At 51.8% G+C, this 19,381-nt stretch overlaps 4 protein-coding genes across 4 annotated transcripts; 2 read left to right on the forward strand and 2 right to left on the reverse strand.

Annotated features, from left to right (window-relative positions):
• Nucleotides 1-747: 747 nt before the first annotated feature.
• COCMIDRAFT_102260 (uncharacterized protein) lies at nucleotides 748-3,402 on the reverse strand (the record flags this gene model as incomplete). The annotated part of the gene is made up of 5 exons (XM_007692379.1): nucleotides 748-1,848; nucleotides 1,898-2,746; nucleotides 2,799-3,012; nucleotides 3,062-3,159; nucleotides 3,238-3,402. 5 exons carry the CDS (start codon nucleotides 3,400-3,402, stop codon nucleotides 748-750), a joined length of 2,427 nt encoding a protein of 808 aa, XP_007690569.1.
• A 1,403-nt stretch (nucleotides 3,403-4,805) lies between these two features.
• Nucleotides 4,806-11,474, forward strand: COCMIDRAFT_7576 (uncharacterized protein; the record flags this gene model as incomplete). The annotated part of the gene is made up of 6 exons (XM_007692363.1): nucleotides 4,806-7,490; nucleotides 7,544-7,847; nucleotides 7,900-8,026; nucleotides 8,077-9,016; nucleotides 9,065-10,827; nucleotides 10,874-11,474. 6 exons carry the CDS (start codon nucleotides 4,806-4,808, stop codon nucleotides 11,472-11,474), a joined length of 6,420 nt encoding a protein of 2,139 aa, XP_007690553.1.
• Nucleotides 11,475-14,432: 2,958 nt separating this feature from the next.
• Nucleotides 14,433-14,831, forward strand: COCMIDRAFT_39081 (uncharacterized protein; the record flags this gene model as incomplete). Its single annotated transcript, XM_007692372.1, has 1 exon — nucleotides 14,433-14,831. One exon carries the CDS (start codon nucleotides 14,433-14,435, stop codon nucleotides 14,829-14,831), a length of 399 nt encoding a protein of 132 aa, XP_007690562.1.
• A 1,973-nt stretch (nucleotides 14,832-16,804) lies between these two features.
• On the reverse strand, nucleotides 16,805-19,254 carry COCMIDRAFT_39082 (uncharacterized protein; the record flags this gene model as incomplete). Its single annotated transcript, XM_007692373.1, has 3 exons — nucleotides 16,805-18,665; nucleotides 18,720-19,072; nucleotides 19,126-19,254. 3 exons carry the CDS (start codon nucleotides 19,252-19,254, stop codon nucleotides 16,805-16,807), a joined length of 2,343 nt encoding a protein of 780 aa, XP_007690563.1.
• Nucleotides 19,255-19,381: the final 127 nt, after the last annotated feature.

Here is a 19,381-nt window from a genome sequence, read left to right on the forward strand (position 1 = left end):
GCTGATTTAGCTAACCACACCTTTAGTTTAATCAATCTTTTTTCTCTTCTTTCTTCGCCAAAGTACTCATTTCTCCCATCTAAACCAGGCATGACTTTACTGCAGAGAAGCGCAAAAGAGGACATAAGGAACTATATGTCTGATACTGTCGGGGAGTACGAGCTCATCGTTTCGAATACGCAACCAAAAGGAGGGAAAAAAAAAGCAGTTAGGGAGCGTCTCAGGGGAGAGAAGAAATCTATCATACTCTTTGAATGTGTGAAGGTGTAGAGAGAGAGAGAGAAAAAAAAAGAAAGAGAGGGGAAGATGTAGATAAGACAGGGTTGAAAGGGGGGTTCGGGTGTGGGAGGAAAATACATGTAAGAGGAAAAAGAAGCGAAAAGAGAGAGAGAAAAAAAAAGATGACAGTCTTGTAGACGTTAGTGTAAATGAAAACCGCTTCCCAGAAAAGAAGAACAAGAAGAGGAAGAAGTAGGAAAAAAAAGGCCAAAGCCCAATACAACCCACTCTCGCTGTTCAATATACCCGTTTTCCGAAAATATAAAAAAAGAGGCCCTGTGGTAACTAGAAGGATAAGAAAAGGAACAAATTCAGAAGGAAAAAAGACAAAGACCCGCTCAACATCCCAGTATCCGACTTCAATTTTCAGCAGCAGGAAAAAAACAGGACAGGGGGAAGGCAAAGTAAAGTCAAACCGAACTAAACCCCAGAAAGCACACACACACTCTCTCTCCCCACTCACACTCCTTACTCCTCCCTCACAGTCCCCCGAAACCGTTCAGGAGCAGGACTCGACTTCTTAACCGGCGGATCCAGTATCGTCGGACTACTCAGGGGCTCCAGACTCTTTACGGGGGGGAAAACCGGAGTTTCAGACAGATGATGAGTATGACTCGGTAAGCGCACACCATCGTGTTTCGACGGCGCAGGAATCGGGTCGGGAAGCATTTGCGCGGGCATTTGCGAGGATGGCGACGGAGCGATGCGCATGGGTGCTGGAGCGGGCGAGGACATTGTTGCGGGGAGGGGGGCTGGGGAGGAGTGTTTTACGGGGGAGAAAGAAGGGCGGTGCGCTGAGGAAGGGGGGAAGGAGGAGTGCGGGCTGTTGAATTGGAAGTTCGGGGGGAGGCCGTTGGAGGGGCGGGGGGACGCGGCGGGGGAGTGTTTGACGGGGGAGCCGCCGGCGGCGGAGGTAGGGCGGCTGAAGCTGCGGGCGTAGGAGGGGAGGGGTTGCGAGGATGCGGCGAAGGGGTTTGAGCTGAAGGGGTTGGCGCTGAATGAGGTGTTGCCGTTTTGGGGTGCGTGTGATGTGTGGGAGCCCTTTGTGGGACTGCTCTTTGTGGGACTGCTGGGTATCCGGTGGAGGTTGTAGGGTGGAGGTGAGGATGTAGGGGAGGATGGACGGGGCCGTATTGGCGAGGACATGCTGCCGTTTGCACCCTTTGTTGGCGATCCGTATGCGGCCTCGGATCTTTGAATACCAGGGGGTCCAAGAGCTTGACCTCGTGGTGATAGACTTGGACCGTCAGCCCAAGGCTGTACAGGGTGCATGGAGGGCTGGAAGGCTTGTGGAGCGGAGGGTTGGGGTGCTGGTATCCGAATTGAGTCGAGTCCAGATGATTTGACACCGTTGGTTCGTGACTGATCATTAGACGCGGGCGATTGTGACGTTAGGCGTAATTTCAGAGACGGAGGTTTGGGCTGCTCCGCCTCTGCCTCCTTGCGTTTACACGAAGTACAAATGAATACGAACTTGGGATCCTCGGTCTGCTTTTCAGTGATTCCATGGCATTTCATGTGTTGCCAGACATTGCACTTTTCACAAGATATCTGGGGCGTGTCGTCGTTCTGGTCAAGGTTAGCCACTTGCTGAGAAGTATAAGACCTGTAACCATACCAAGTTGGAACCGTATTTGCCACATTTCTCACAGTCAAAGAACCAGTCTTCCTCTTCGTTGAGCCTCTTGAGGTCACTTTCATGTTTCTTCATCATGGCCTTGAGGTGCCTCTCTGATAACCTCGCGCTGTTAGAAGCCAGCTTCTGTTCATTTTCCTGGAGTTTGCGAAGCTCCTCCTCTTTCAGGATTTTGGCAGTTTCTCGCTCTTTGAGCCGCTGCTCGCGGGTCATCCTGCGCGAGTCCTGTGCTTCTTCAAGCTTTTTCTGCTTCTCCTGTTCTGCCTTGGCCATGGCAAGTTCCTCCTGTCTCTTTTTCTCTGCTGCTTCAGCCTCCTCAATCTCCTTTTGTTTCTCGAGACGGGACGAGATTCGGGACGAGCGCTTCGCCATGGCTAATTTCTGCATATTCTCCAACTCTTTCATCTTGCGAGCCTGCTTCCTGGCTTGTTCCTCGGCCAGTTTCTCCATGACGGGGATGACGTCTTCTTGGATGCGTTTGCATAAAATCTTCTCATTGGGATCACGACTCTTTCGGATACTGTTAATGTACTCCTGATAATCTTCCAAAGTGACGCAGACGCATTCCCATTTCCTACCTCCAAAGCCGTCATCAACCTCTTCAGACTGTTCACTTATTGCTTGCTCTTCTTCGGCAGTCTCCTCGGGCTCGGGAGTTGCTATCTTTTGTCGCTTGCTGGATCGGGAGCCCTTGGACTTTTTTGGCTTCGGTTTCGACTTTGTCTTTGTCGGTTCGGGGGGTGGGGGTGGATCTGTCATTCGGTACATGCGATTATCATCAAGAATGTAGATAGTCCTTTCCTGTGAGTCCCAACCAGTGGGCTCCATGCGCTGAAGACCGGGGTTAGCGACATTGCAAACACTCGGCCCATGTAATGCTTACCCAGAGTGCCTGCTCTCCATCTGTTGCAGCCATCCTCTCCCTTATTGAGTTTGGATTGTTGAGCGTCCATATAGACAATTGCTGTAGCACGCGTATCTTTGTGAAGACGTCGAAATCGTTGAATTTGAGGGGCTCTTCATCCTCGCCAAAGGGGTTTCGGGTGGGTGCTTTGGCGACGTACTGTCGACGGGCGTATTCATCGAATATCTCAAGCCTGGCATATTGTTAGAGGTGGCGGAAAATGCGCAATGGCAGAGACGTACGTAAGGCCCTTGTGTGACGAGACATGCTTCAGCAGCGCCAGGCCAATCTGAGCAAGTTTTTCGGAGGGTTGTGGCTTGAGGCATTCGGACTCGAGGTCCTATGAATGTGTCAGCGGGCACTGTATCAAGCATGGACGGGTGCAGTGTCAGGGACGGCGGGCGCAAGTTGCATTTACCTCGATGTCAAAGTCCCTGTCGATCTTGACGGCATCGCCAAACAGGCTGATGTACTGGGCGAGATTGGCAAACTGCCACATGTTGCGCAGTTTCTGTAGGGTGCTCGGCTCTGCTGCAGGCGCCTCGACGTCCATTTCGTCGGCGGCGCGTTTTCTGGACGGCATATCTGCGATGCCTCGCGTGCGGCGACGCGTGCGATTGGCAGTACGGAGGTGGCGAGGGGACGAGGGGGTTTTACGGGATATGCGTCTGTTCAGATGGGGATGGGAGGACGGAGCAGTGTTGGGCGTCGGGGTCGCGTAGGCAGGGCGGAGGAGTGAATGCGGCTCTATTCTGGTGAATGTCGAGAGTATGAAGTCGCGCGACGGGGAATCGGAAAAAGGCGCCTTACCCCTTTCGGCTTTCCCGCGGATCTCAGCGCTTTTAGGGGAGCCTCACCAAGCAGCACCTTGTGTTTCCGATTGAGGCGCCTTACTTCTGTGTGTAGTGTAGTAGTAGTACGGACGTATGGGAGACACGTGACAATACTCGAGCATGCCCAGACATGGTTCATTTCATTTATCCAGCGTATTATTTGGTAGAGTATACGCATAGTAGTAGTAGTAGTAGTAGTAGTAGTAGTAGTTAGTCGGTTGTGGTAAGGTGCTAGGCGGCACTCGTAGTGCTGTGGTTGGTGCATTTGCTCGAGGGCGATGAAACAGGGCAAGCAAGGTATCAAGCCGGCAGCCGTGGGCGTGTCAAAGCGGTGCCCAGGCGGTTGCGAGATGGCGATTACGCGTTTGAATGAGGGTGTGGAGCTGTGTGGGCATGCGCCGCGCAAGCGTGGGCCACAGTGGTGTGGCTGGAGAATGGGACAGGCACAGTAAGGGGTCTGCAGCGTAGTCAGCCTTAAGCTGTTTCGGAGCGGCCAAGACGTGTTGGTTCTTGGTGTGTGGTGTGGCAGTCGGATTAGTGTCTATGCATGTGCGTGTGCATGTGCATGCGTTGATATGGGGCCATCCACAAATGCATCCAGAAGACGGCGTGTCCATGGTTGATGGATATGTTTAGCACATGGCCACACGGCGTCGTCCTACACAGTACAGTACTTACTCACTGGGCACTAGGAAACTCACCAGCCACAGGGACCTGGCACGACGTTGGCCTAAAAATACACACACCCTCGCACTGGGCCCGTCCCATCTCTGATAGCAGCTAGAACACGTCGGATGCCCGTTCCTGCGGAGTCGAGCCGGACGTAGCCTAACCGTCTTCGCCGTCGGGGCCTTGGAATCCCTGCTTGCTGTGGCTCAGGGCTGCGGGCGCCGTCCCGCTCTCGGTCAACAACGTCTTGTAAACTTTCCCACAACTCTCCCTCACCACCCGCCCTGTGCCCTCCTGCGCCTGAGCACACGTATCCTGTCTACGCCTGCCCGCGCCCTACTCCCCGCCCTGCATTCGCCTGCCTGTCTGCCTGCCGCCTGCACCCTACATGATTGCGCCATAGCACTCTCACACACGCAGCCACACACTGCGCCAGTCGGGGCTGATGCTGAGGTGAAGGTCGCAAGTTAGCCAGCACGCTCCAATGTCCTACCCAGATCCCAACCACGACCGAAGACACACCAACGAACCAATCCCTCTGCAAGATCTCAATCGCCCGCCAGATCAAGCCGACAACCATGCGCCGCACCACGAGCACAACCGCTCCCTTGGCGACCGCGGCCGCAATCTGCTCAGGAACTCGGGCGCCATGGGATCGGCTCACTTCCGAGACCCTCAGTACGCACCCATTGCCGACGTCTCGCCCAGTCCCACGCGACATGCACACCGGCCCCAGATAAACACCACCCTGGCCTCGGCCCACCAAATACGCAGAGTCGACGACGACGATGGCAGCTCGCCCTTGGATACGGGCGCGTTCCAGGCTGCCATCGGCTTTGGCATGAGCATGGAGTTCCAGGGCGAAACCTCGCCTCCCATTCCTGCGCCCGCCTCGCCAATGTCGTATGTGCCCTTGGACAATGAGCCAGATCTCCATCGATCAACCTCGGAAGACCAGCACAGCTACTTCTCGCCCACCTACGACGACACGTCTCGCCTCACAGATCCGCGCAATCTCCAGCCCATGAGTGGTTCCGCTGCTCCCACCACCCCAACCCACGACCGGTCGAGTTTTCAGAGTGTGCACTTTCTCAGTCCTGGAGATGCCGCGTCAGGTGGGCGCCACGGCGGCGACGACATTGGCCAGGTCGAAGCTGCCACAGGCAACCCGAGAGACTCAAGAGGAAGGAGCCGGTCTCTGTCGCCTGGCCAGTTTGGCTCACCTCTGCATCGTGCTGGTACCATCATGCGGAACATCTCCCAGCGTGTCATCAACGTCACCAACGACTCCGAGGTTACGGAGCGCACCATACGCAGAAAGTCGTCGGTGCACAACTCCCGTCTCCTCGAACCTCCGTCATTTCCAGCACTATCGGAATACGCCACGGATGGTCCTACCTCGCCGGTACCCTCTACACCGGTAGAGAAACCCCCTTCGCCTATTGCTTATCAGCGGAAACCAAGCTGGCAGCGCCCTTCGAACCCCTTGCGCGGAAAGAGTCTAGGCATCTTCCCTGCCGACAACAAGCTGAGGATGAAGTTGTGCGACCTCTTGGTGCACCCAGTGACCGAGCCGTTGCTTCTCATACTCATCATCGTCCAAACAGTACTCTTGGCTGTTGATGCCCGCACAAAGGCACATTACAATCCCGAAGCAAGGGACAGGTTTGCTGCGTTTGGAAACATTGATTTTGCTCTACTGGGTCTCTTTGTGGTATACACTCTCGAAGTCATTGTCCGTATCATCGTGTCTGGCTTCATCATCAACCCTGTCGAGTACAGCACCATCAATCGACAGATTGGACTTAAGGAGGCTGTCTTGGCCAAAGCAGACCAGATATTTACCGGTTTTCAGCGACAACCCTCGCAAAGAAAGAGCGGCGTCAGCCCCAAGCCTGCTCAGGATCCCCAGCAGCCTTCGGTACTGCGCGCCTTCACTACTGCACAAATGTACCCAGATGAGGGCCCCGCCGATCCACGCCAGCAACAGCGTATCCGTTTGGCCCACCGCGCCTATCTCCGACACTCCTTCAATCGCGCCGACTTTGTCGCCGTCACTTCATATTGGATTGCCTTTATTCTGGGACTCTGGAACATCAACAACAGCAGAGTAATTCTTGTCTTCGAGATGTTGAGTTGTTTGCGTATCGTTCGCCTTTTGAATCTTACTAGCGGTACCTCGGTCATTCTCCGGAGTTTGAAGAAGGCTGCGCCTCTGCTGGTCAATGTAGCTTTCTTGATTTGCTTCTTCTGGCTCCTCTTCTCCATAGTCGGTGTTCAAAGCTTCAAGTCAAGTCTTAGGAGAACCTGCGTGTGGCAAGACCCACAGGGTATACAAAACTTTACCAATTCGGACCAATTCTGCGGTGGACACTTGCTTGACGAAGATGGTATTCATTCGGCAGGATACATACCAGCTCCAGGCAGGCCTAGTGGGCCAGAAGGCGGTAAAGGCTTCCTATGTCCAAAGGGTTCACTCTGCGTCGAAAGCACCAATCCGTTTGCCGACACGCAAAGTTTTGACAATATCCTCCAGTCGCTCGAACTCGTCTTCGTCATCATGTCGTCTAACACCTGGTCTGGTATAATGTACACTGTAGCAGACACCGACTACCTCTTCAGCGTCGTTTTCTTTATTGTTGGCATCATCATCCTGAGTTTGTGGCTGATTTCATTGCTAATCGCGGTCATTACTTCTTCTTTCCAAATCATCCGCGAAGAAAGCAAAACCAGTGCCTTTACTGGAGAAGAGATCAAAGAAGAGCCGACCGAAGACAGCAACGAGAAGCAACGTGTCAGCTCTCTCAAACGTTTTTACGACAAAACTCGATTTTTCTGGGTGGCTGTCATAGCATTTGGACTAGTTGCCCAGATGATGAGAAGCGCCTATATGAGCAACTTTCGCAGATCGTTCATCGACACAGTAGAACTGGTTGTTACTCTTATCCTGGTTCTCGAGATCCTTATCCGGCTCATTGTCGATTGGAGGAATTTCTTTAAGAGCAAGCAGAACGTCATAGATCTCTTCCTTGCCGTCATCACAGCAATCATTCAATTACCCGCTATCAAATCCGCACATAACGGGAAGGCTTACGCTTGGCTAACAGTCTTCCAAATCGCCCGCGTCTACCGTGTCGTCTTGGCTATACCCGTGACGCGGGATCTCATTGTGAGTCCTTTATCACTGACATTGTGGCAGAGCCTAGTTGACGATATTTCCAGATGGTTGTGTTTAAAAACGCCAGCGGTCTGCTGAATCTAATTCTCTTTGTGTTTCTTCTTACCTTCCTGGCATCCATCTTTGCTTCGCAGCTGTTCCGGGGCGAAATTCCAGAAGAAGATGATAACGGAGATCCGATTCGAGTAGCCTTCTTTGATATCTACAACTCCTTTTTGGGAATGTACCAGATCTTTTCCAGCGAAAACTGGACCACAATCTTGTACAATGTCACGAATTACCAAAAACCCTTTGGCATAGCATGGATAGGGGCATCGTTTTGTATCCTGTGGTTCATTTTTGCCAACTGTAAGTCTAAAACCATTGATATGTGTAAAGACCGCACCCTAACATTCCAAAGTCATTGTTCTGAACATGTTTATTGCTATCATTCAGGAAAATTTTGATGTCTCTGAAGATGAAAAGCGTTTGCAGCAAGTCAAGGCATTCCTCCAGCAAAAGGAGGACGGTCTGACTTCTTCCACTGGGTATGTTTAAATTATCTACCAGGGCTAGATTGCCTGCTGACCACTTGTAGCAACCTGTCACTTTCATCCATTTTCAAGTTTGGCCAGGCGCGTCGTCGAGACCCTCTCGATTACGGTCATGCTGCTACTGAAATGCTTCTAAAAGATGCGGTCGTTCGCGACTTTCTTGATGAAGGTAATGGGCACCCAAGTCCACCAGAGGCAGAACCTCCTCGACCGGGCCTTCGTCCTGCGAAGACTATAGTGGGATCTGGCACCATGTCCACCATCTGGCAACGTCTTCTACGGCGTGTTGCCAATCGCGAGCCGAATCCTTTCTATACTCCCCTAGACTTTGGTCGTGCATACGAGGACCTCGATCCAAGTAGCATGGCGAGAGAAGTAGTTTCGGCCACGGAGAGACGCAAAAAGGCTCAGCGCGAGTATCTACGGAACCACCCCAATTACAACGTATCTCTGTTCATTTTCCGTGTCAACAATCCAATACGGAAGTTCTGCCAACGCGTTGTTGGCCCCGGCCGAGGCGGCGATCGTATTGAAGGAGTTGCGCCATCTGTCCCCATCTGGTATGCGTTTTCGGCATTCATCTATGCAGCAATCATTGCCATGGTGCTCTTGGCCTGTATCACAACACCGCTGTATCAGCGAGAATATTTCATGCGTCACGAGTTCAGTGTCAAGAACTGGTTTGTATGGGTAGATATGGGTTTTGCCATTCTCTTCAGCGCCGAGGCTCTGATCAAAGTCATCGCTGACGGTTTCTTCTGGACGCCAAACGCCTACTTCCGCGGCTCGTGGGGATTTATTGATGGTGTTGTGCTCATCACCTTATGGATCAATGTTGGCACATCGTTTTTGAATGAGGGTCAAGTCACTCGAACTGTCGGCGCCTTCAAAGCTCTCAGAGCCCTTCGTTTGCTCAACATCAGTGACAGCGCGCGGAACCACTTCCACTCACTTATTATTCGTAGCTGGTGGAAGCTCCTTTCGGTGAGTAGGATCGCACATATGTATCGACATTACTAATGACTGGCCCAGGCTGCCTTTGTCTCCATGAGTTTGTTGATTCCATTTGCCATCTATGGTCTAAATCTATTCGTCGGCCAGATGCAGTCCTGTAACGACGGCGATTTCCCAGCAGGTGCTAACCTCAAGGACTGTGTTGGAGAATACAACAGCTCGCCGTTCGAATGGAATGTCTTGGCCCCTCGCCAAGCCTCGAATCCCTTTTACGACTTTGACAATTTTGGAGACTCCCTCTTCATCCTGTTCCAGATTGTATCCCAAGAAGGCTGGACAGACTGCACGTGGACTGCAATGAGTATTACTGGATTTTTCACGCAACCAGAACCCAGAGCGGCCTCAGCCAACTCGATCTACTTCATCATCTTCAACTTGCTCGGCGCCGTCTTCGTCTTGACTCTGTTTGTGTCCGTCTTCATGCGCAACTACACGGAACAAACGGGAGTTGCCTTCTTGACGACAGATCAGCGATCTTGGCTCGAATTACGGAAGCTTCTCCGTCAAGTTTCCCCCTCGAAGCGTCCATCGTCAACCAAGCAACGAGAAAGCTGGGAAGAATGGTGTTATCGTCGAGCCATTACCAAGACTGGATACTGGCAGAGGTTCGTCACTGGGGTGTTGATATTGCATCTCATGTTGCTCTGCCTGGAATGGTATCCAGGCTATGGCCCTTGGGAAACTGCCCGAGACTACGTCTTTCTTGTCCTTACAATCGCCTTCATCGCAAACGTAGTCATTCGGATCATTGGTCTGTCCTGGCACCGCTTCCGGAAGAGCGCCTGGGACATGTTCTCCATCTTCTCTGTCACGGGAACCTTTGTGACATCGATTCTTGTACTAGCGAGAAAGGACATTCGTGTCTTCGTCCAGCTCCACAAGCTCTGTCTTGTATCGATTGCCCTTTTACTCATTCCACGGAACAATTCGCTAGACCAGCTTTTCAAGACGGCGGCGGCTAGTCTTGCATCAATTAGCAACCTGCTTGCCACGTGGTTTGTATTGTTCCTAGTATACGCTATTGCTCTCACGCAAACGTTTGGTCTCACTCGATTTGGGGAAAACGAAACTGGAAACATCAACTTCCGCACTGTACCCAAGGCGCTCATTTTCCTGTTTGTCACAAGTGGAGGCGAGGGCTGGAACCAGTTCATGGAAGACTTTGCAAGCGTTGACAAGCCTTACTGCACGATAGGAGACCGATACTTCAATAGCGACTGTGGCAGTCCCGAGTGGGCACGAGCGTTGTTCATCAGCTGGAACATTTTGAGCATGTACATCTTCGTCAATCTGTTCGTTTCATTGATCTACGAGAGTTTCTCGTACGTCTACCAGCGGAGTAGTGGACTGTCCGTCATTAGCCGAGAAGAGATTCGTCGGTTCAAGCAGGCATGGGCAGAGTTTGATCCTAACGGGTCAGGCTACATCTCAAAGGACGTGTTTCCAAGGCTGCTTGGAGAACTCTCTGGCATTTTTGAGATGCGTATCTATGATGGTGATTTCACCATTGGTGCGCTCATTGAGGAGTGCAGTGTGACGAATCGACGGGAGTCGAATCTGCCAGTCGCAGGCCGCGAACCGACCAAAGAAATCGACATTGACAAGCTGAACCGTCGTTTGGCACAGCTACCCGTGGCAGAAATCCAGCGCAGACGAAAACGCATGAACACGTTCTATGAGGAGGTGCATGTATCAAGCGACCCTGATCGAGGCATCCAGTTCTCTTCGTTGCTCATGATCTTGGCACATTACAAGGTCATCAACGACAACAAGAGCTTGAGGTATGTGTTGAAAGCACTGTGCGAGAAAATGGCTAACGATTGGTAGACTGGAAGAATTCTTGAGACGTAGGGCTCGCCTGCAGCGAGTGGAAGAAGCAGTCCGCCGTAATGTTGTTGTTGGCTTCTTCGACACGCTGTACTGGGCGCGACGATTCCGCCGCGCCATGGAACTGAAGAAGCAGGGACGCATGGCAACGGTTCCGCAGTTTACGGTTCCGGAGATTTTCATTGATGACGAAGACATCACTAATGCTAAGCGAGGCCCTGCAGTAGAGAGTCCTCTCTTCTCACCTCAAGACCTATATGCTCCGTCACCAAGGAACTCTGCTGGGCCTTCGCTCCCGCATCTGCAAACAGACCAAAACCGAAGTGGAAACAGTTTGGTTCAGCAGTCACCGACTGGGTCACCTACACGAAGGAGCGCACAGCCAACATCGCCCATGTCACCATCCGGAGCGGATCCCGAGTGGCAGTTTGCGTCTGCGCTTAGCCGGCCACCGAGTCCGCTCGAGGCAGAGCCTGGGCAAGGTGATAGTCGCAGCCGAGCAAATAGCGCAGTTAGCGCAGCGGAAGTTTTGGAGGTGCTAGACAACTCTGTATGGGGAGAAAGTATCAGGAGAAGTTTTACAACCAAGAGGCGCAGCTAGGCTAAGCCAATAGCGGCTGAAGGTGTTTTGCAGGGGGAGGAATACGAGCCGGTCTAGCAAGCTGAAAGGCAGCTTGTTGACCGTGACGATCAAAAAGGGAACTCGGCGTTGGTACTGGAAATGGGGATTTGACAGGCGGGAAGGGGGTGGGCAAGTCTTGGGGGTTCGCTGTTGCAGACACTCAGGACAGTCATGGTGCAACACGTGTTGCATCAAGCTCGAGAGAAGGAACCAAAACACGCACGCGAGCGGTCTCAAGCCGACACAGGCACATAGGCATGGAAATAGTAGCAAACCTGATCTGCACGGGGAGGAGGTACCTAGAAGGGACGGCATGGGAACGGGTTGTAATCGAGGCCATCTTGGCGCCAGTGTAGCTAATGGTTGCGGTGGGGTGGATGGCGTGGTGGTGTGTTGTGGCGTGTTGTGGCGCGGACTTTTTGACATTGCATAGCGTTGGCGTTGAAGGCGAGTCACGACTACTTACACTGTAGAGCTGGTAGACTACCTATCTGAATGGACTGTTATCTTTTTCCCTAGACATGCATGGATGCTTTGACTGTGATGGGCGTGGTGGGTGGCAAACCCTATGCAGTGTAATGTACGCAGGTGGATATGCTGGGCTGATGGGCTTGTATCTTAAGGTTTGAGTCGTTATGTCACGGACTCGCTTGCGGCTGACTGCGGTCAAACGCGAGGGAGAAGCACAGCGGCATTAATACGAGCATGTAGTCGGTTGGGGGGGCCATGACTGCGGTGGCGATGGTGATGATGATGATGGTGATGACGACTGGATGTGTCTTGGTGTTGGACTAACAAGTAGCAGTCACGACTCCTGCTCCAATACTTTGTTTGCCTCTTGGGTCTGTACACTTATTGCAAAGGGGCCAGCGGTGGTCCACAGCTTATCTCGCAGCGTGACCTTGGCATGTTGGTGGATGAGGACAAGAGCAGCGGATACGAATACCATTGGGAACGCTAGTCTAGGCGAGCTGGTTGGCATCCCGTACCTGAAACTCGCGCGTTGCGCATGACCCATAGACGCATTTGCGTGCATGTGCGGTGCCTCGTTTTCCATCAGACAATGGACCACGGACAAGCCGTCGATGCGTCGCCTGCATTACAACAGCATCTCGATTCGTCTTGTGGCCGGGGGCATCTGAAACACTGGGTCGGCCGTCAGATAGCTCGGCATTCCCTCCGTCCCCCTCAAGGATCATACTGCTTGCGGCCACCGGCTGTCTGTCGCAGATTGTTGTTGCGTCACACAGCCACGGAGACGGCGCGGGCTTCATGTGCTGTGTGGGCGGCCAGCGAGCGAGGGCTGGTTGGTTGCAACGCGAGAAACAAGACGATGGGGTGCATTGTGTCTGAAGCCAGCTAGATTGGTATACATGGTCCGGTAAGAACACTCGTCTGTCTCTTGCACCCAATCGGTCGCTTGCACCCTTACGTACTGGCACTACGATTTTCTGCTGTGAGGACGGTACGGGACGCCATCGGCGGAAACGCCTGCACGGTAAAAGATGCCCATCATGTATGCTAAGTGTGTGTGAGTGTGGGTGTATGTATGTGCATGAGGCGGACGGATGTTCCAGTCGCATGCATAGGGTAAAGAGAAGGAAGAAAAAAAAAGGGACTCGTCGCAACATCAAGGCCCCATAGTACGTAACCAGAATAAAAGCGACGACGCTCAATGCACTATATCCCTTCGGCCGAAAGCAAGCAAGTAAGCAAGCAAGAGGTTGAGGATAAGTCCATCACCCAGAATCCGGTGGTTGAGCATAGAGAGAGAGGGAGATATGGATCATCCTTACTCGGTCCAATGCCATGCAATCTCCCCTATCAATTGCAGGGCCTTTGGCTGGAAATGAGCAGAGCAATTTGTCCGCGGCACCCGGCAAGGGCCTAGCAAAGCCCAGCAAAGCCCACTGTAGACGACTCTGGTAGTAGGAAACCAACGCCCATCGACTTTCCCGCTCGCTAGTTCGCTTGGGCCGGCGATCAAACAATGGGCCAGAACCCCCGCCCCTGCCCACTTGAAGCGTCGTTCCATGGTTTGAGAAGTTCCCTGGCACACGCAACACGCACGCGCACTGGCGTCCTCTCAACCCAGAAGATGCGACACGACAGCTTTGGGGGTGGAGGGAGGGGGTAAAGAGGGAAAAAAGGGGATCCGCATCTGTTTCTCTGCTGCGTCTCAAAAGGCTGCTGTCATCTCGTTCTTTTCCCAAATAACCGCTGAATCATTTCCCCCCCTCTCCCTCCTTCTACGATTCATTCGTTGCTTTTTTGTTTTTCTCCTCACATTGTGTCGTGGCTGGTATTACTACACACAACAACAAGCACCACCCGTCCGTCTTACATTTAACGGCAAAAGAAATACGCTTGTCAACGCAACGACTCAACGCTACAATCAACGCGCAAAACGACTTAAAAATCCCAAAAATCTGAACAAGGTTTCCCGCTTTCTGCTTGTTCTACTTTATCTCGGTCCATTGAAGAACCAAATCTACACGAAACGACCACGCCTTACCCTTTTATCCAACTCTGTTCCACCCACACGAAGCTCAGACCCGTCTGTCATCCCTACCCGCCGGGACCATATCTTTTTGCTTGCCAACGTCATTTACCATTGCTTGACTCGCTAAAAGAGAGACTCGAAAGCTGACGGGACCCGTATCCTTGGTTACCTTTCGCCGCCGCCAACCTTGTCTGAGACTATCCTTATACCTTGCTTTGCCCACTTCCGCATCGCTTCCTTTGCTTCTTCTTCCTTTCTCCATCTATCACTTCTGGAAAGGAATACTCGGACTCTCTTCTTTTTCTTCTTCATCTTCTACCCGATCGTCATCAACTCACTTCACGATCAAACAAAACCTTACTCGACACATTCTCTGAGAGAAGAACCCTTCACCCAACCGACCAACAAACAAACAAGCAAACAAGAAAGCCAACATGCCTTCCTCCCCATCCCGCACCAACCGCTTCCAATCCTTCACCCCCCTCCGCTCCAACACCAGCGGCTCCCTCCGCCGCCTCAAAACAGCCTTCAGCCCCACCCGCGGCGCCTCCATGCGCTCCGCCTCCCCTTCCTCCATCCTCACCTCCTCCTCCATGACCTCCCCACTCACCCGCAACTCGTCGCCGCACAGCACGCGCTCCTCGTCGGGCTCGTCGCTGCGCGAGTTGCTCGCCGTGCGCCGCAAGCCCAGCGTGCTCGAGTTTGAGCTCGAGGAGGAAAGGCACTTGTTCGAGCAAGGACTCGATGTCCTCGAGCCACGGCCGAGTGCGGGCAGGGGGTCCAGCGAGGTGCTTGTTGCAGGCATTTTTGAGGTCTTGGATGGAAAGCGATAGAGAGAGAAAGAGAGCGTGCCTCGCTCCTCACCTGGCGTTTTTTTGGCTATTCTGGGCTCGGAAATTTTTTTCATGATGGATGAAAGGTGGTGGGGAGTGTGGTTGGTATGGAGACTTGGCGTTTTTTCTTCCTTTTTTTTTCCTTTCGAAACTTCTTCGATGGGAAAAAGTCACGCTGGGTCTTGCTTTTTGCCATGGGGCGTGGGCTTGATCTCCCTTCCCCCCCCCCTTTTTTTTTCTTCCCTTTATCCTTCTCGCCTAGTAATGCAGGGCGAGGATGGGTTGTTTCCTTTACTTTTCTTTTCTTTTTTTACACTTCTTTGCTTGCTATGCAGGCCCCCTTCACACAGCTTCTTTTCACTATGGTCCGTGGAAGGGAGGATAATCAGGGACGCCTTTTTTCACTCTTCCTTCCGCGGTACTCCCATCAAGCTGGTTTTCTTGGTTTTTTTAAACACCCTTTTTGCGACTTTAGAGGGAGGAGACCCCCTCTTCATCGCACTTTGTCCTACCTACGATGGACATTCAGGGGAACTTGCTTTTTCTGTTCCTTAGACGGGTGAGATGAGGATATCATCGTTCACCTTGGTGCGCTTTTTATGAACTACGAATAGAGAACTCCAACTTTTTTTTTGAACAAGTGATCTCGAACTGTTTGTTATGCTGTGATGACTTGTTGTTGGGGTGTACGAGGTGACATCTTCTTGCTGAAAAGTCTTTTGTAAGGGAGTTTGGATGGTTCGATTGAAAGGCATGTTATGTATACAATGCCTTATATCATGGTATTTAGAACCTGTTCGAAGGAGGCTCGGTCGGCTCCGGCTTGCTACAGGTCACGTATTAGAAGATTTCCCCCATGTATTTGGATCCTTGATAGCAGCTTGAGGTCTCAACGTAATTTGAGTCTACGAATCATTCTCGTACCTTCCTATAAATATTCTTACGCTATATATGGCAAAGATGGTTGTGGAGTATATGTTCACATCACGAGAATGAGATGTTGTACGCAAGTAGTCGTGGTATAGATAAAACCCGCCCATCTCAACAGTGACTCAGAAAATACGATTTGAGACTTATTTGAACTCAAAATTTCTAGAGATACTCTACCACGCCACTAATCCAGCAAGTACTACATATACCATTCCAGCCGTGTTTAGTCTTGCGATATCCGGGGCTAGCATATATGGCAATCACGATCACACAGAGAAGAGACGAACAGTCAGAAATAACTGCGCTTTTCTTCTCGACTGCTCTGTAACTCAAAAGAAAAAGAGATTGCAAGAGCTAAGCAATAAAACCTTATCTTCCCCTTCTCTTTCTTTCACGCAGAATAGAAAAGGCGAGGAAAAGTCGTCAGGTCACGCCACTGTAATATGCAGACTTTATCCGTACGGTCCGATGGACTTGCTGACTTTTACATTGCAAGCGGCGGCTAAATTCTGTTTATCTGCGAATATAGCGTTTTTTCGCTTACTTGGCGAGTTGATCGAGAGCAGAGGGTGAGAGGATGACAGGTAATGGGGGCGTGAGGGACAAGATTTGGTACTGCGATGCTGGTGACTGGGTGAGCGATGTGGGATTATGAAAGCGGCTGAGAGGTAGGAGAACTATAGTGTCGGAATGTGAGAGCGATTGAGTGGAAATATATATTGTCGGAAGGTAAATAATATGTCTTTGAGCCTTTGATTGATGTCGTATATCTGTCCAGATATCTTTCCTTCAGTAAGATCTACACTGCATAAAGGTAAATCAACTGTTATTTTCACATCAACACACTGTAGTCACATCGCCAAGGAAAAGCAGAATCTAATGTGGTATCAAATCATTTATTTCGACGCTGTCTTCATAGCTAGCAGTTTTGTCCATATATCCACATCATGCAGCATCGATAAAACGCCCTCCCAATGCAGCCCATCCACTTGAATTGATATACAAAATAGGGAAAAAGAAGAATAAACACGCATTAAAGCCATCTAATGTACACCATTGACGGGAACTTGTAGGTTGTCCAACTCCTCCTTTCGTCGCCTATACACCTCCTGTGCTTCTCTCTCCCTCTTTGTGACAAACTGCACTTCCTCGCGCAGACGCTCCAATCTGCGTTCCACCGCAGTCTGTTCGTTGTATTCTGCCGTGCGTGCTGTATTGAGATCATCTCTTGCCTTCTCCAACGCAGCAAAAGCGCCTCCAATCTTCTCTCGTAGTAGAGCCGACCGCTTGGCATATCCGGCATGGTGTGTCATAAGGCGCTTCTCAATCTTGTTCGCGCGTTCAGCAGCGTCAATGATTGCTTCTTGCGCCTTGTCAAACGCTTCGACCATAAGCTGGTGCTCGTCAATCTCATCTTCTTCGCAGCCTGCAATACCAGGGAGGATGGCGGAACCATGTAGCGTCGTCCATGCAGTGTTGACGTCAGAGTGAAAGGCTTTCTTGTCCTTTTCTGTAGTCATGGCAAGCTCGAGAGCAAGCTCCATCTTTGCATTTCGGAGGGCCTCGTCTGACATGGACTCGATCCTTTGTACGGTACCGGTGACACGACCATTGCCAAATTTCTTAACGTCGTTTGCAATGAGTTTGGCCATCTCGACTTCCACTTCGCGCTCTACAGGATCAGACAGATCGAGTGCGCGCTTCATCATGGCATCGATGTCGATCAGCGACGGCCTTGGGAGAAACTTCTGAACAACTTGGGTTTGTCGACCAAATTCTGCAGCCTCTTGTGCTTCGCGGGCTTCACGAGCCTTCCGGTCACGTTCAGCCGCGTCCTCTTCGCTAATCTCGACTTCCATCGGTTCTGCTTGCTCTTCGGGTAATTCAAACTCCCAGCTCTCCTCCTTGGGCTTTGGCAACGCAGCAAGCTTGCTCTTCAAGTCTTGACGCTTCGCCTGCTCTCTCAATCTTATATCGCGAGGCGTCTGAGAAACTAGTTGCATACCGTCTTCCTCTCCGTTCAAGCGCAGCGTGTCTCGTGGGGTTCGCATCGGTGTCGCTCCTGGTCCTTGTCGCATTGGTGTTGCGCCTACTCCACCATTGGCTTGCCTGAAGGGGGTTGCCATCGGATTCGGGGTTACAATCTGATGCCGTGAAGCGGACCCGGATAATGAAACGGGCGCCTGGTCTTCTACAAGATCTGGGTTATCTCCGCCGAGCAGAGCAGACTGTGTCTCTGTCCTCATCCGAGCGTTTCGAATTTCATTTGCGACGTAGTCCTCTTCCTTGGGCGCCATTGGTGTTCGAATCGGTGTGTTGCCGACCACATTCGAGTAATCACCGATCAGACCCTGGGTTGCCACATTGTCGCTGCTTCCTGCGCTGATTGCACGCTGGCCGGTTGCTCCCATCTTGACAATGTCCTCAAGCTCAGCTTCTCCAACTTGTGGGGATGGTAGCACAAGTGCACGTCGTTTGCTGCTCTGTTCTGCCTCCCGTATCCTCTGCATCTGCGCAGCCTTTGCATATGACGCTGCGAGACCTCCTGCCTTCTCATCCTTCTTCTTCTTTCGGTCACCCCCACCGTCCTCCTGGGCCTCCATCTTCCTCTTGTTCGCAAGTTGTTGTTTTCGTGGATCAAAGGCCTCTCGTTGTCGCTCGTTGCGGTCGATTTCTTCAGTCGTGTCGAAGAAGCCTGCGGGGACTTCTTTCTCAAGCGGAACGTCGGCATTGTAATCGATGTGGTTGCCTTTCTTTGGGGTAATCTTGATGTTGATACCAGCCGCCTTCAACTCCCGTCTCTTCTGAAGCAAGGCAAGCCTTCTAGATTCCTCCAGTTGCCTTTCACGAGCCTTTCGCTTGGCCTTCTTACCGCTAACGTTGGACAAACGCGCGCGCGCCTCTCTGCAGACAACAAGTTAGTTGTGATTATATGTGTGGATTTTGAAGAATACATACGAAAGCATCTCCTTGTCTTCGTCCTCTAGATCCACAGCATCTGGTCTAGCAGGACGACTCTCGGCATAGGCGTCAACCTCGCCGGGACGCAGGCGTCTGACATCCTCTGCTGAAGGAGCCGCCTCTCCGCCTTCTGGGCCCGCAAGTCCCAGATCACTAGACTCACGAGCTTCTTGTTCGTCCAAAAGCTTCTGGTATCTTTCCAGACACTGTGTCGCTGTCCGTCCGACGATGGGTGCAATCGTGCGCCATTGGGTGGGAAGGAGTTTCGCCATAGTCAGGAGCTTCTCGTCCGATTCGCGATCCCATTCGGTTTTTCGAATCGACGGATCCAGCCATTCTTGCCATCTTGACTGTTTGGTGTCAGTATTCTAGCGATGCTAAAGTCTACGATGAAAGCGCGTACCTTGCATTGCTTCGCGCTCTTCTTTGCTAGCAAAGATGCGCACCGTGACCACTGGTTCAGCCCATATTTACTGATGGCAGCCTTCAGTACTTCGTCCTCGACGTTCGACCAGGAAGATGTGACGACCATTTTGGATGGGTTTGCGGAAAGTTGGTGGAATGGCGCGTGCAGTGCAATGCGACCGCGAGGAACTCAAAGTTCAAAGGGCTGCAGAGACTAGCGTCTTGGCAAAAACAGGCATCTGCATTTGACCAGC

The sequence above is a fragment of the Bipolaris oryzae genome (genome assembly GCF_000523455.1).
Source record: "Bipolaris oryzae ATCC 44560 unplaced genomic scaffold scaffold_127, whole genome shotgun sequence".
NCBI classification, from domain to species: Eukaryota; Fungi; Ascomycota; class Dothideomycetes; order Pleosporales; family Pleosporaceae; genus Bipolaris; species Bipolaris oryzae.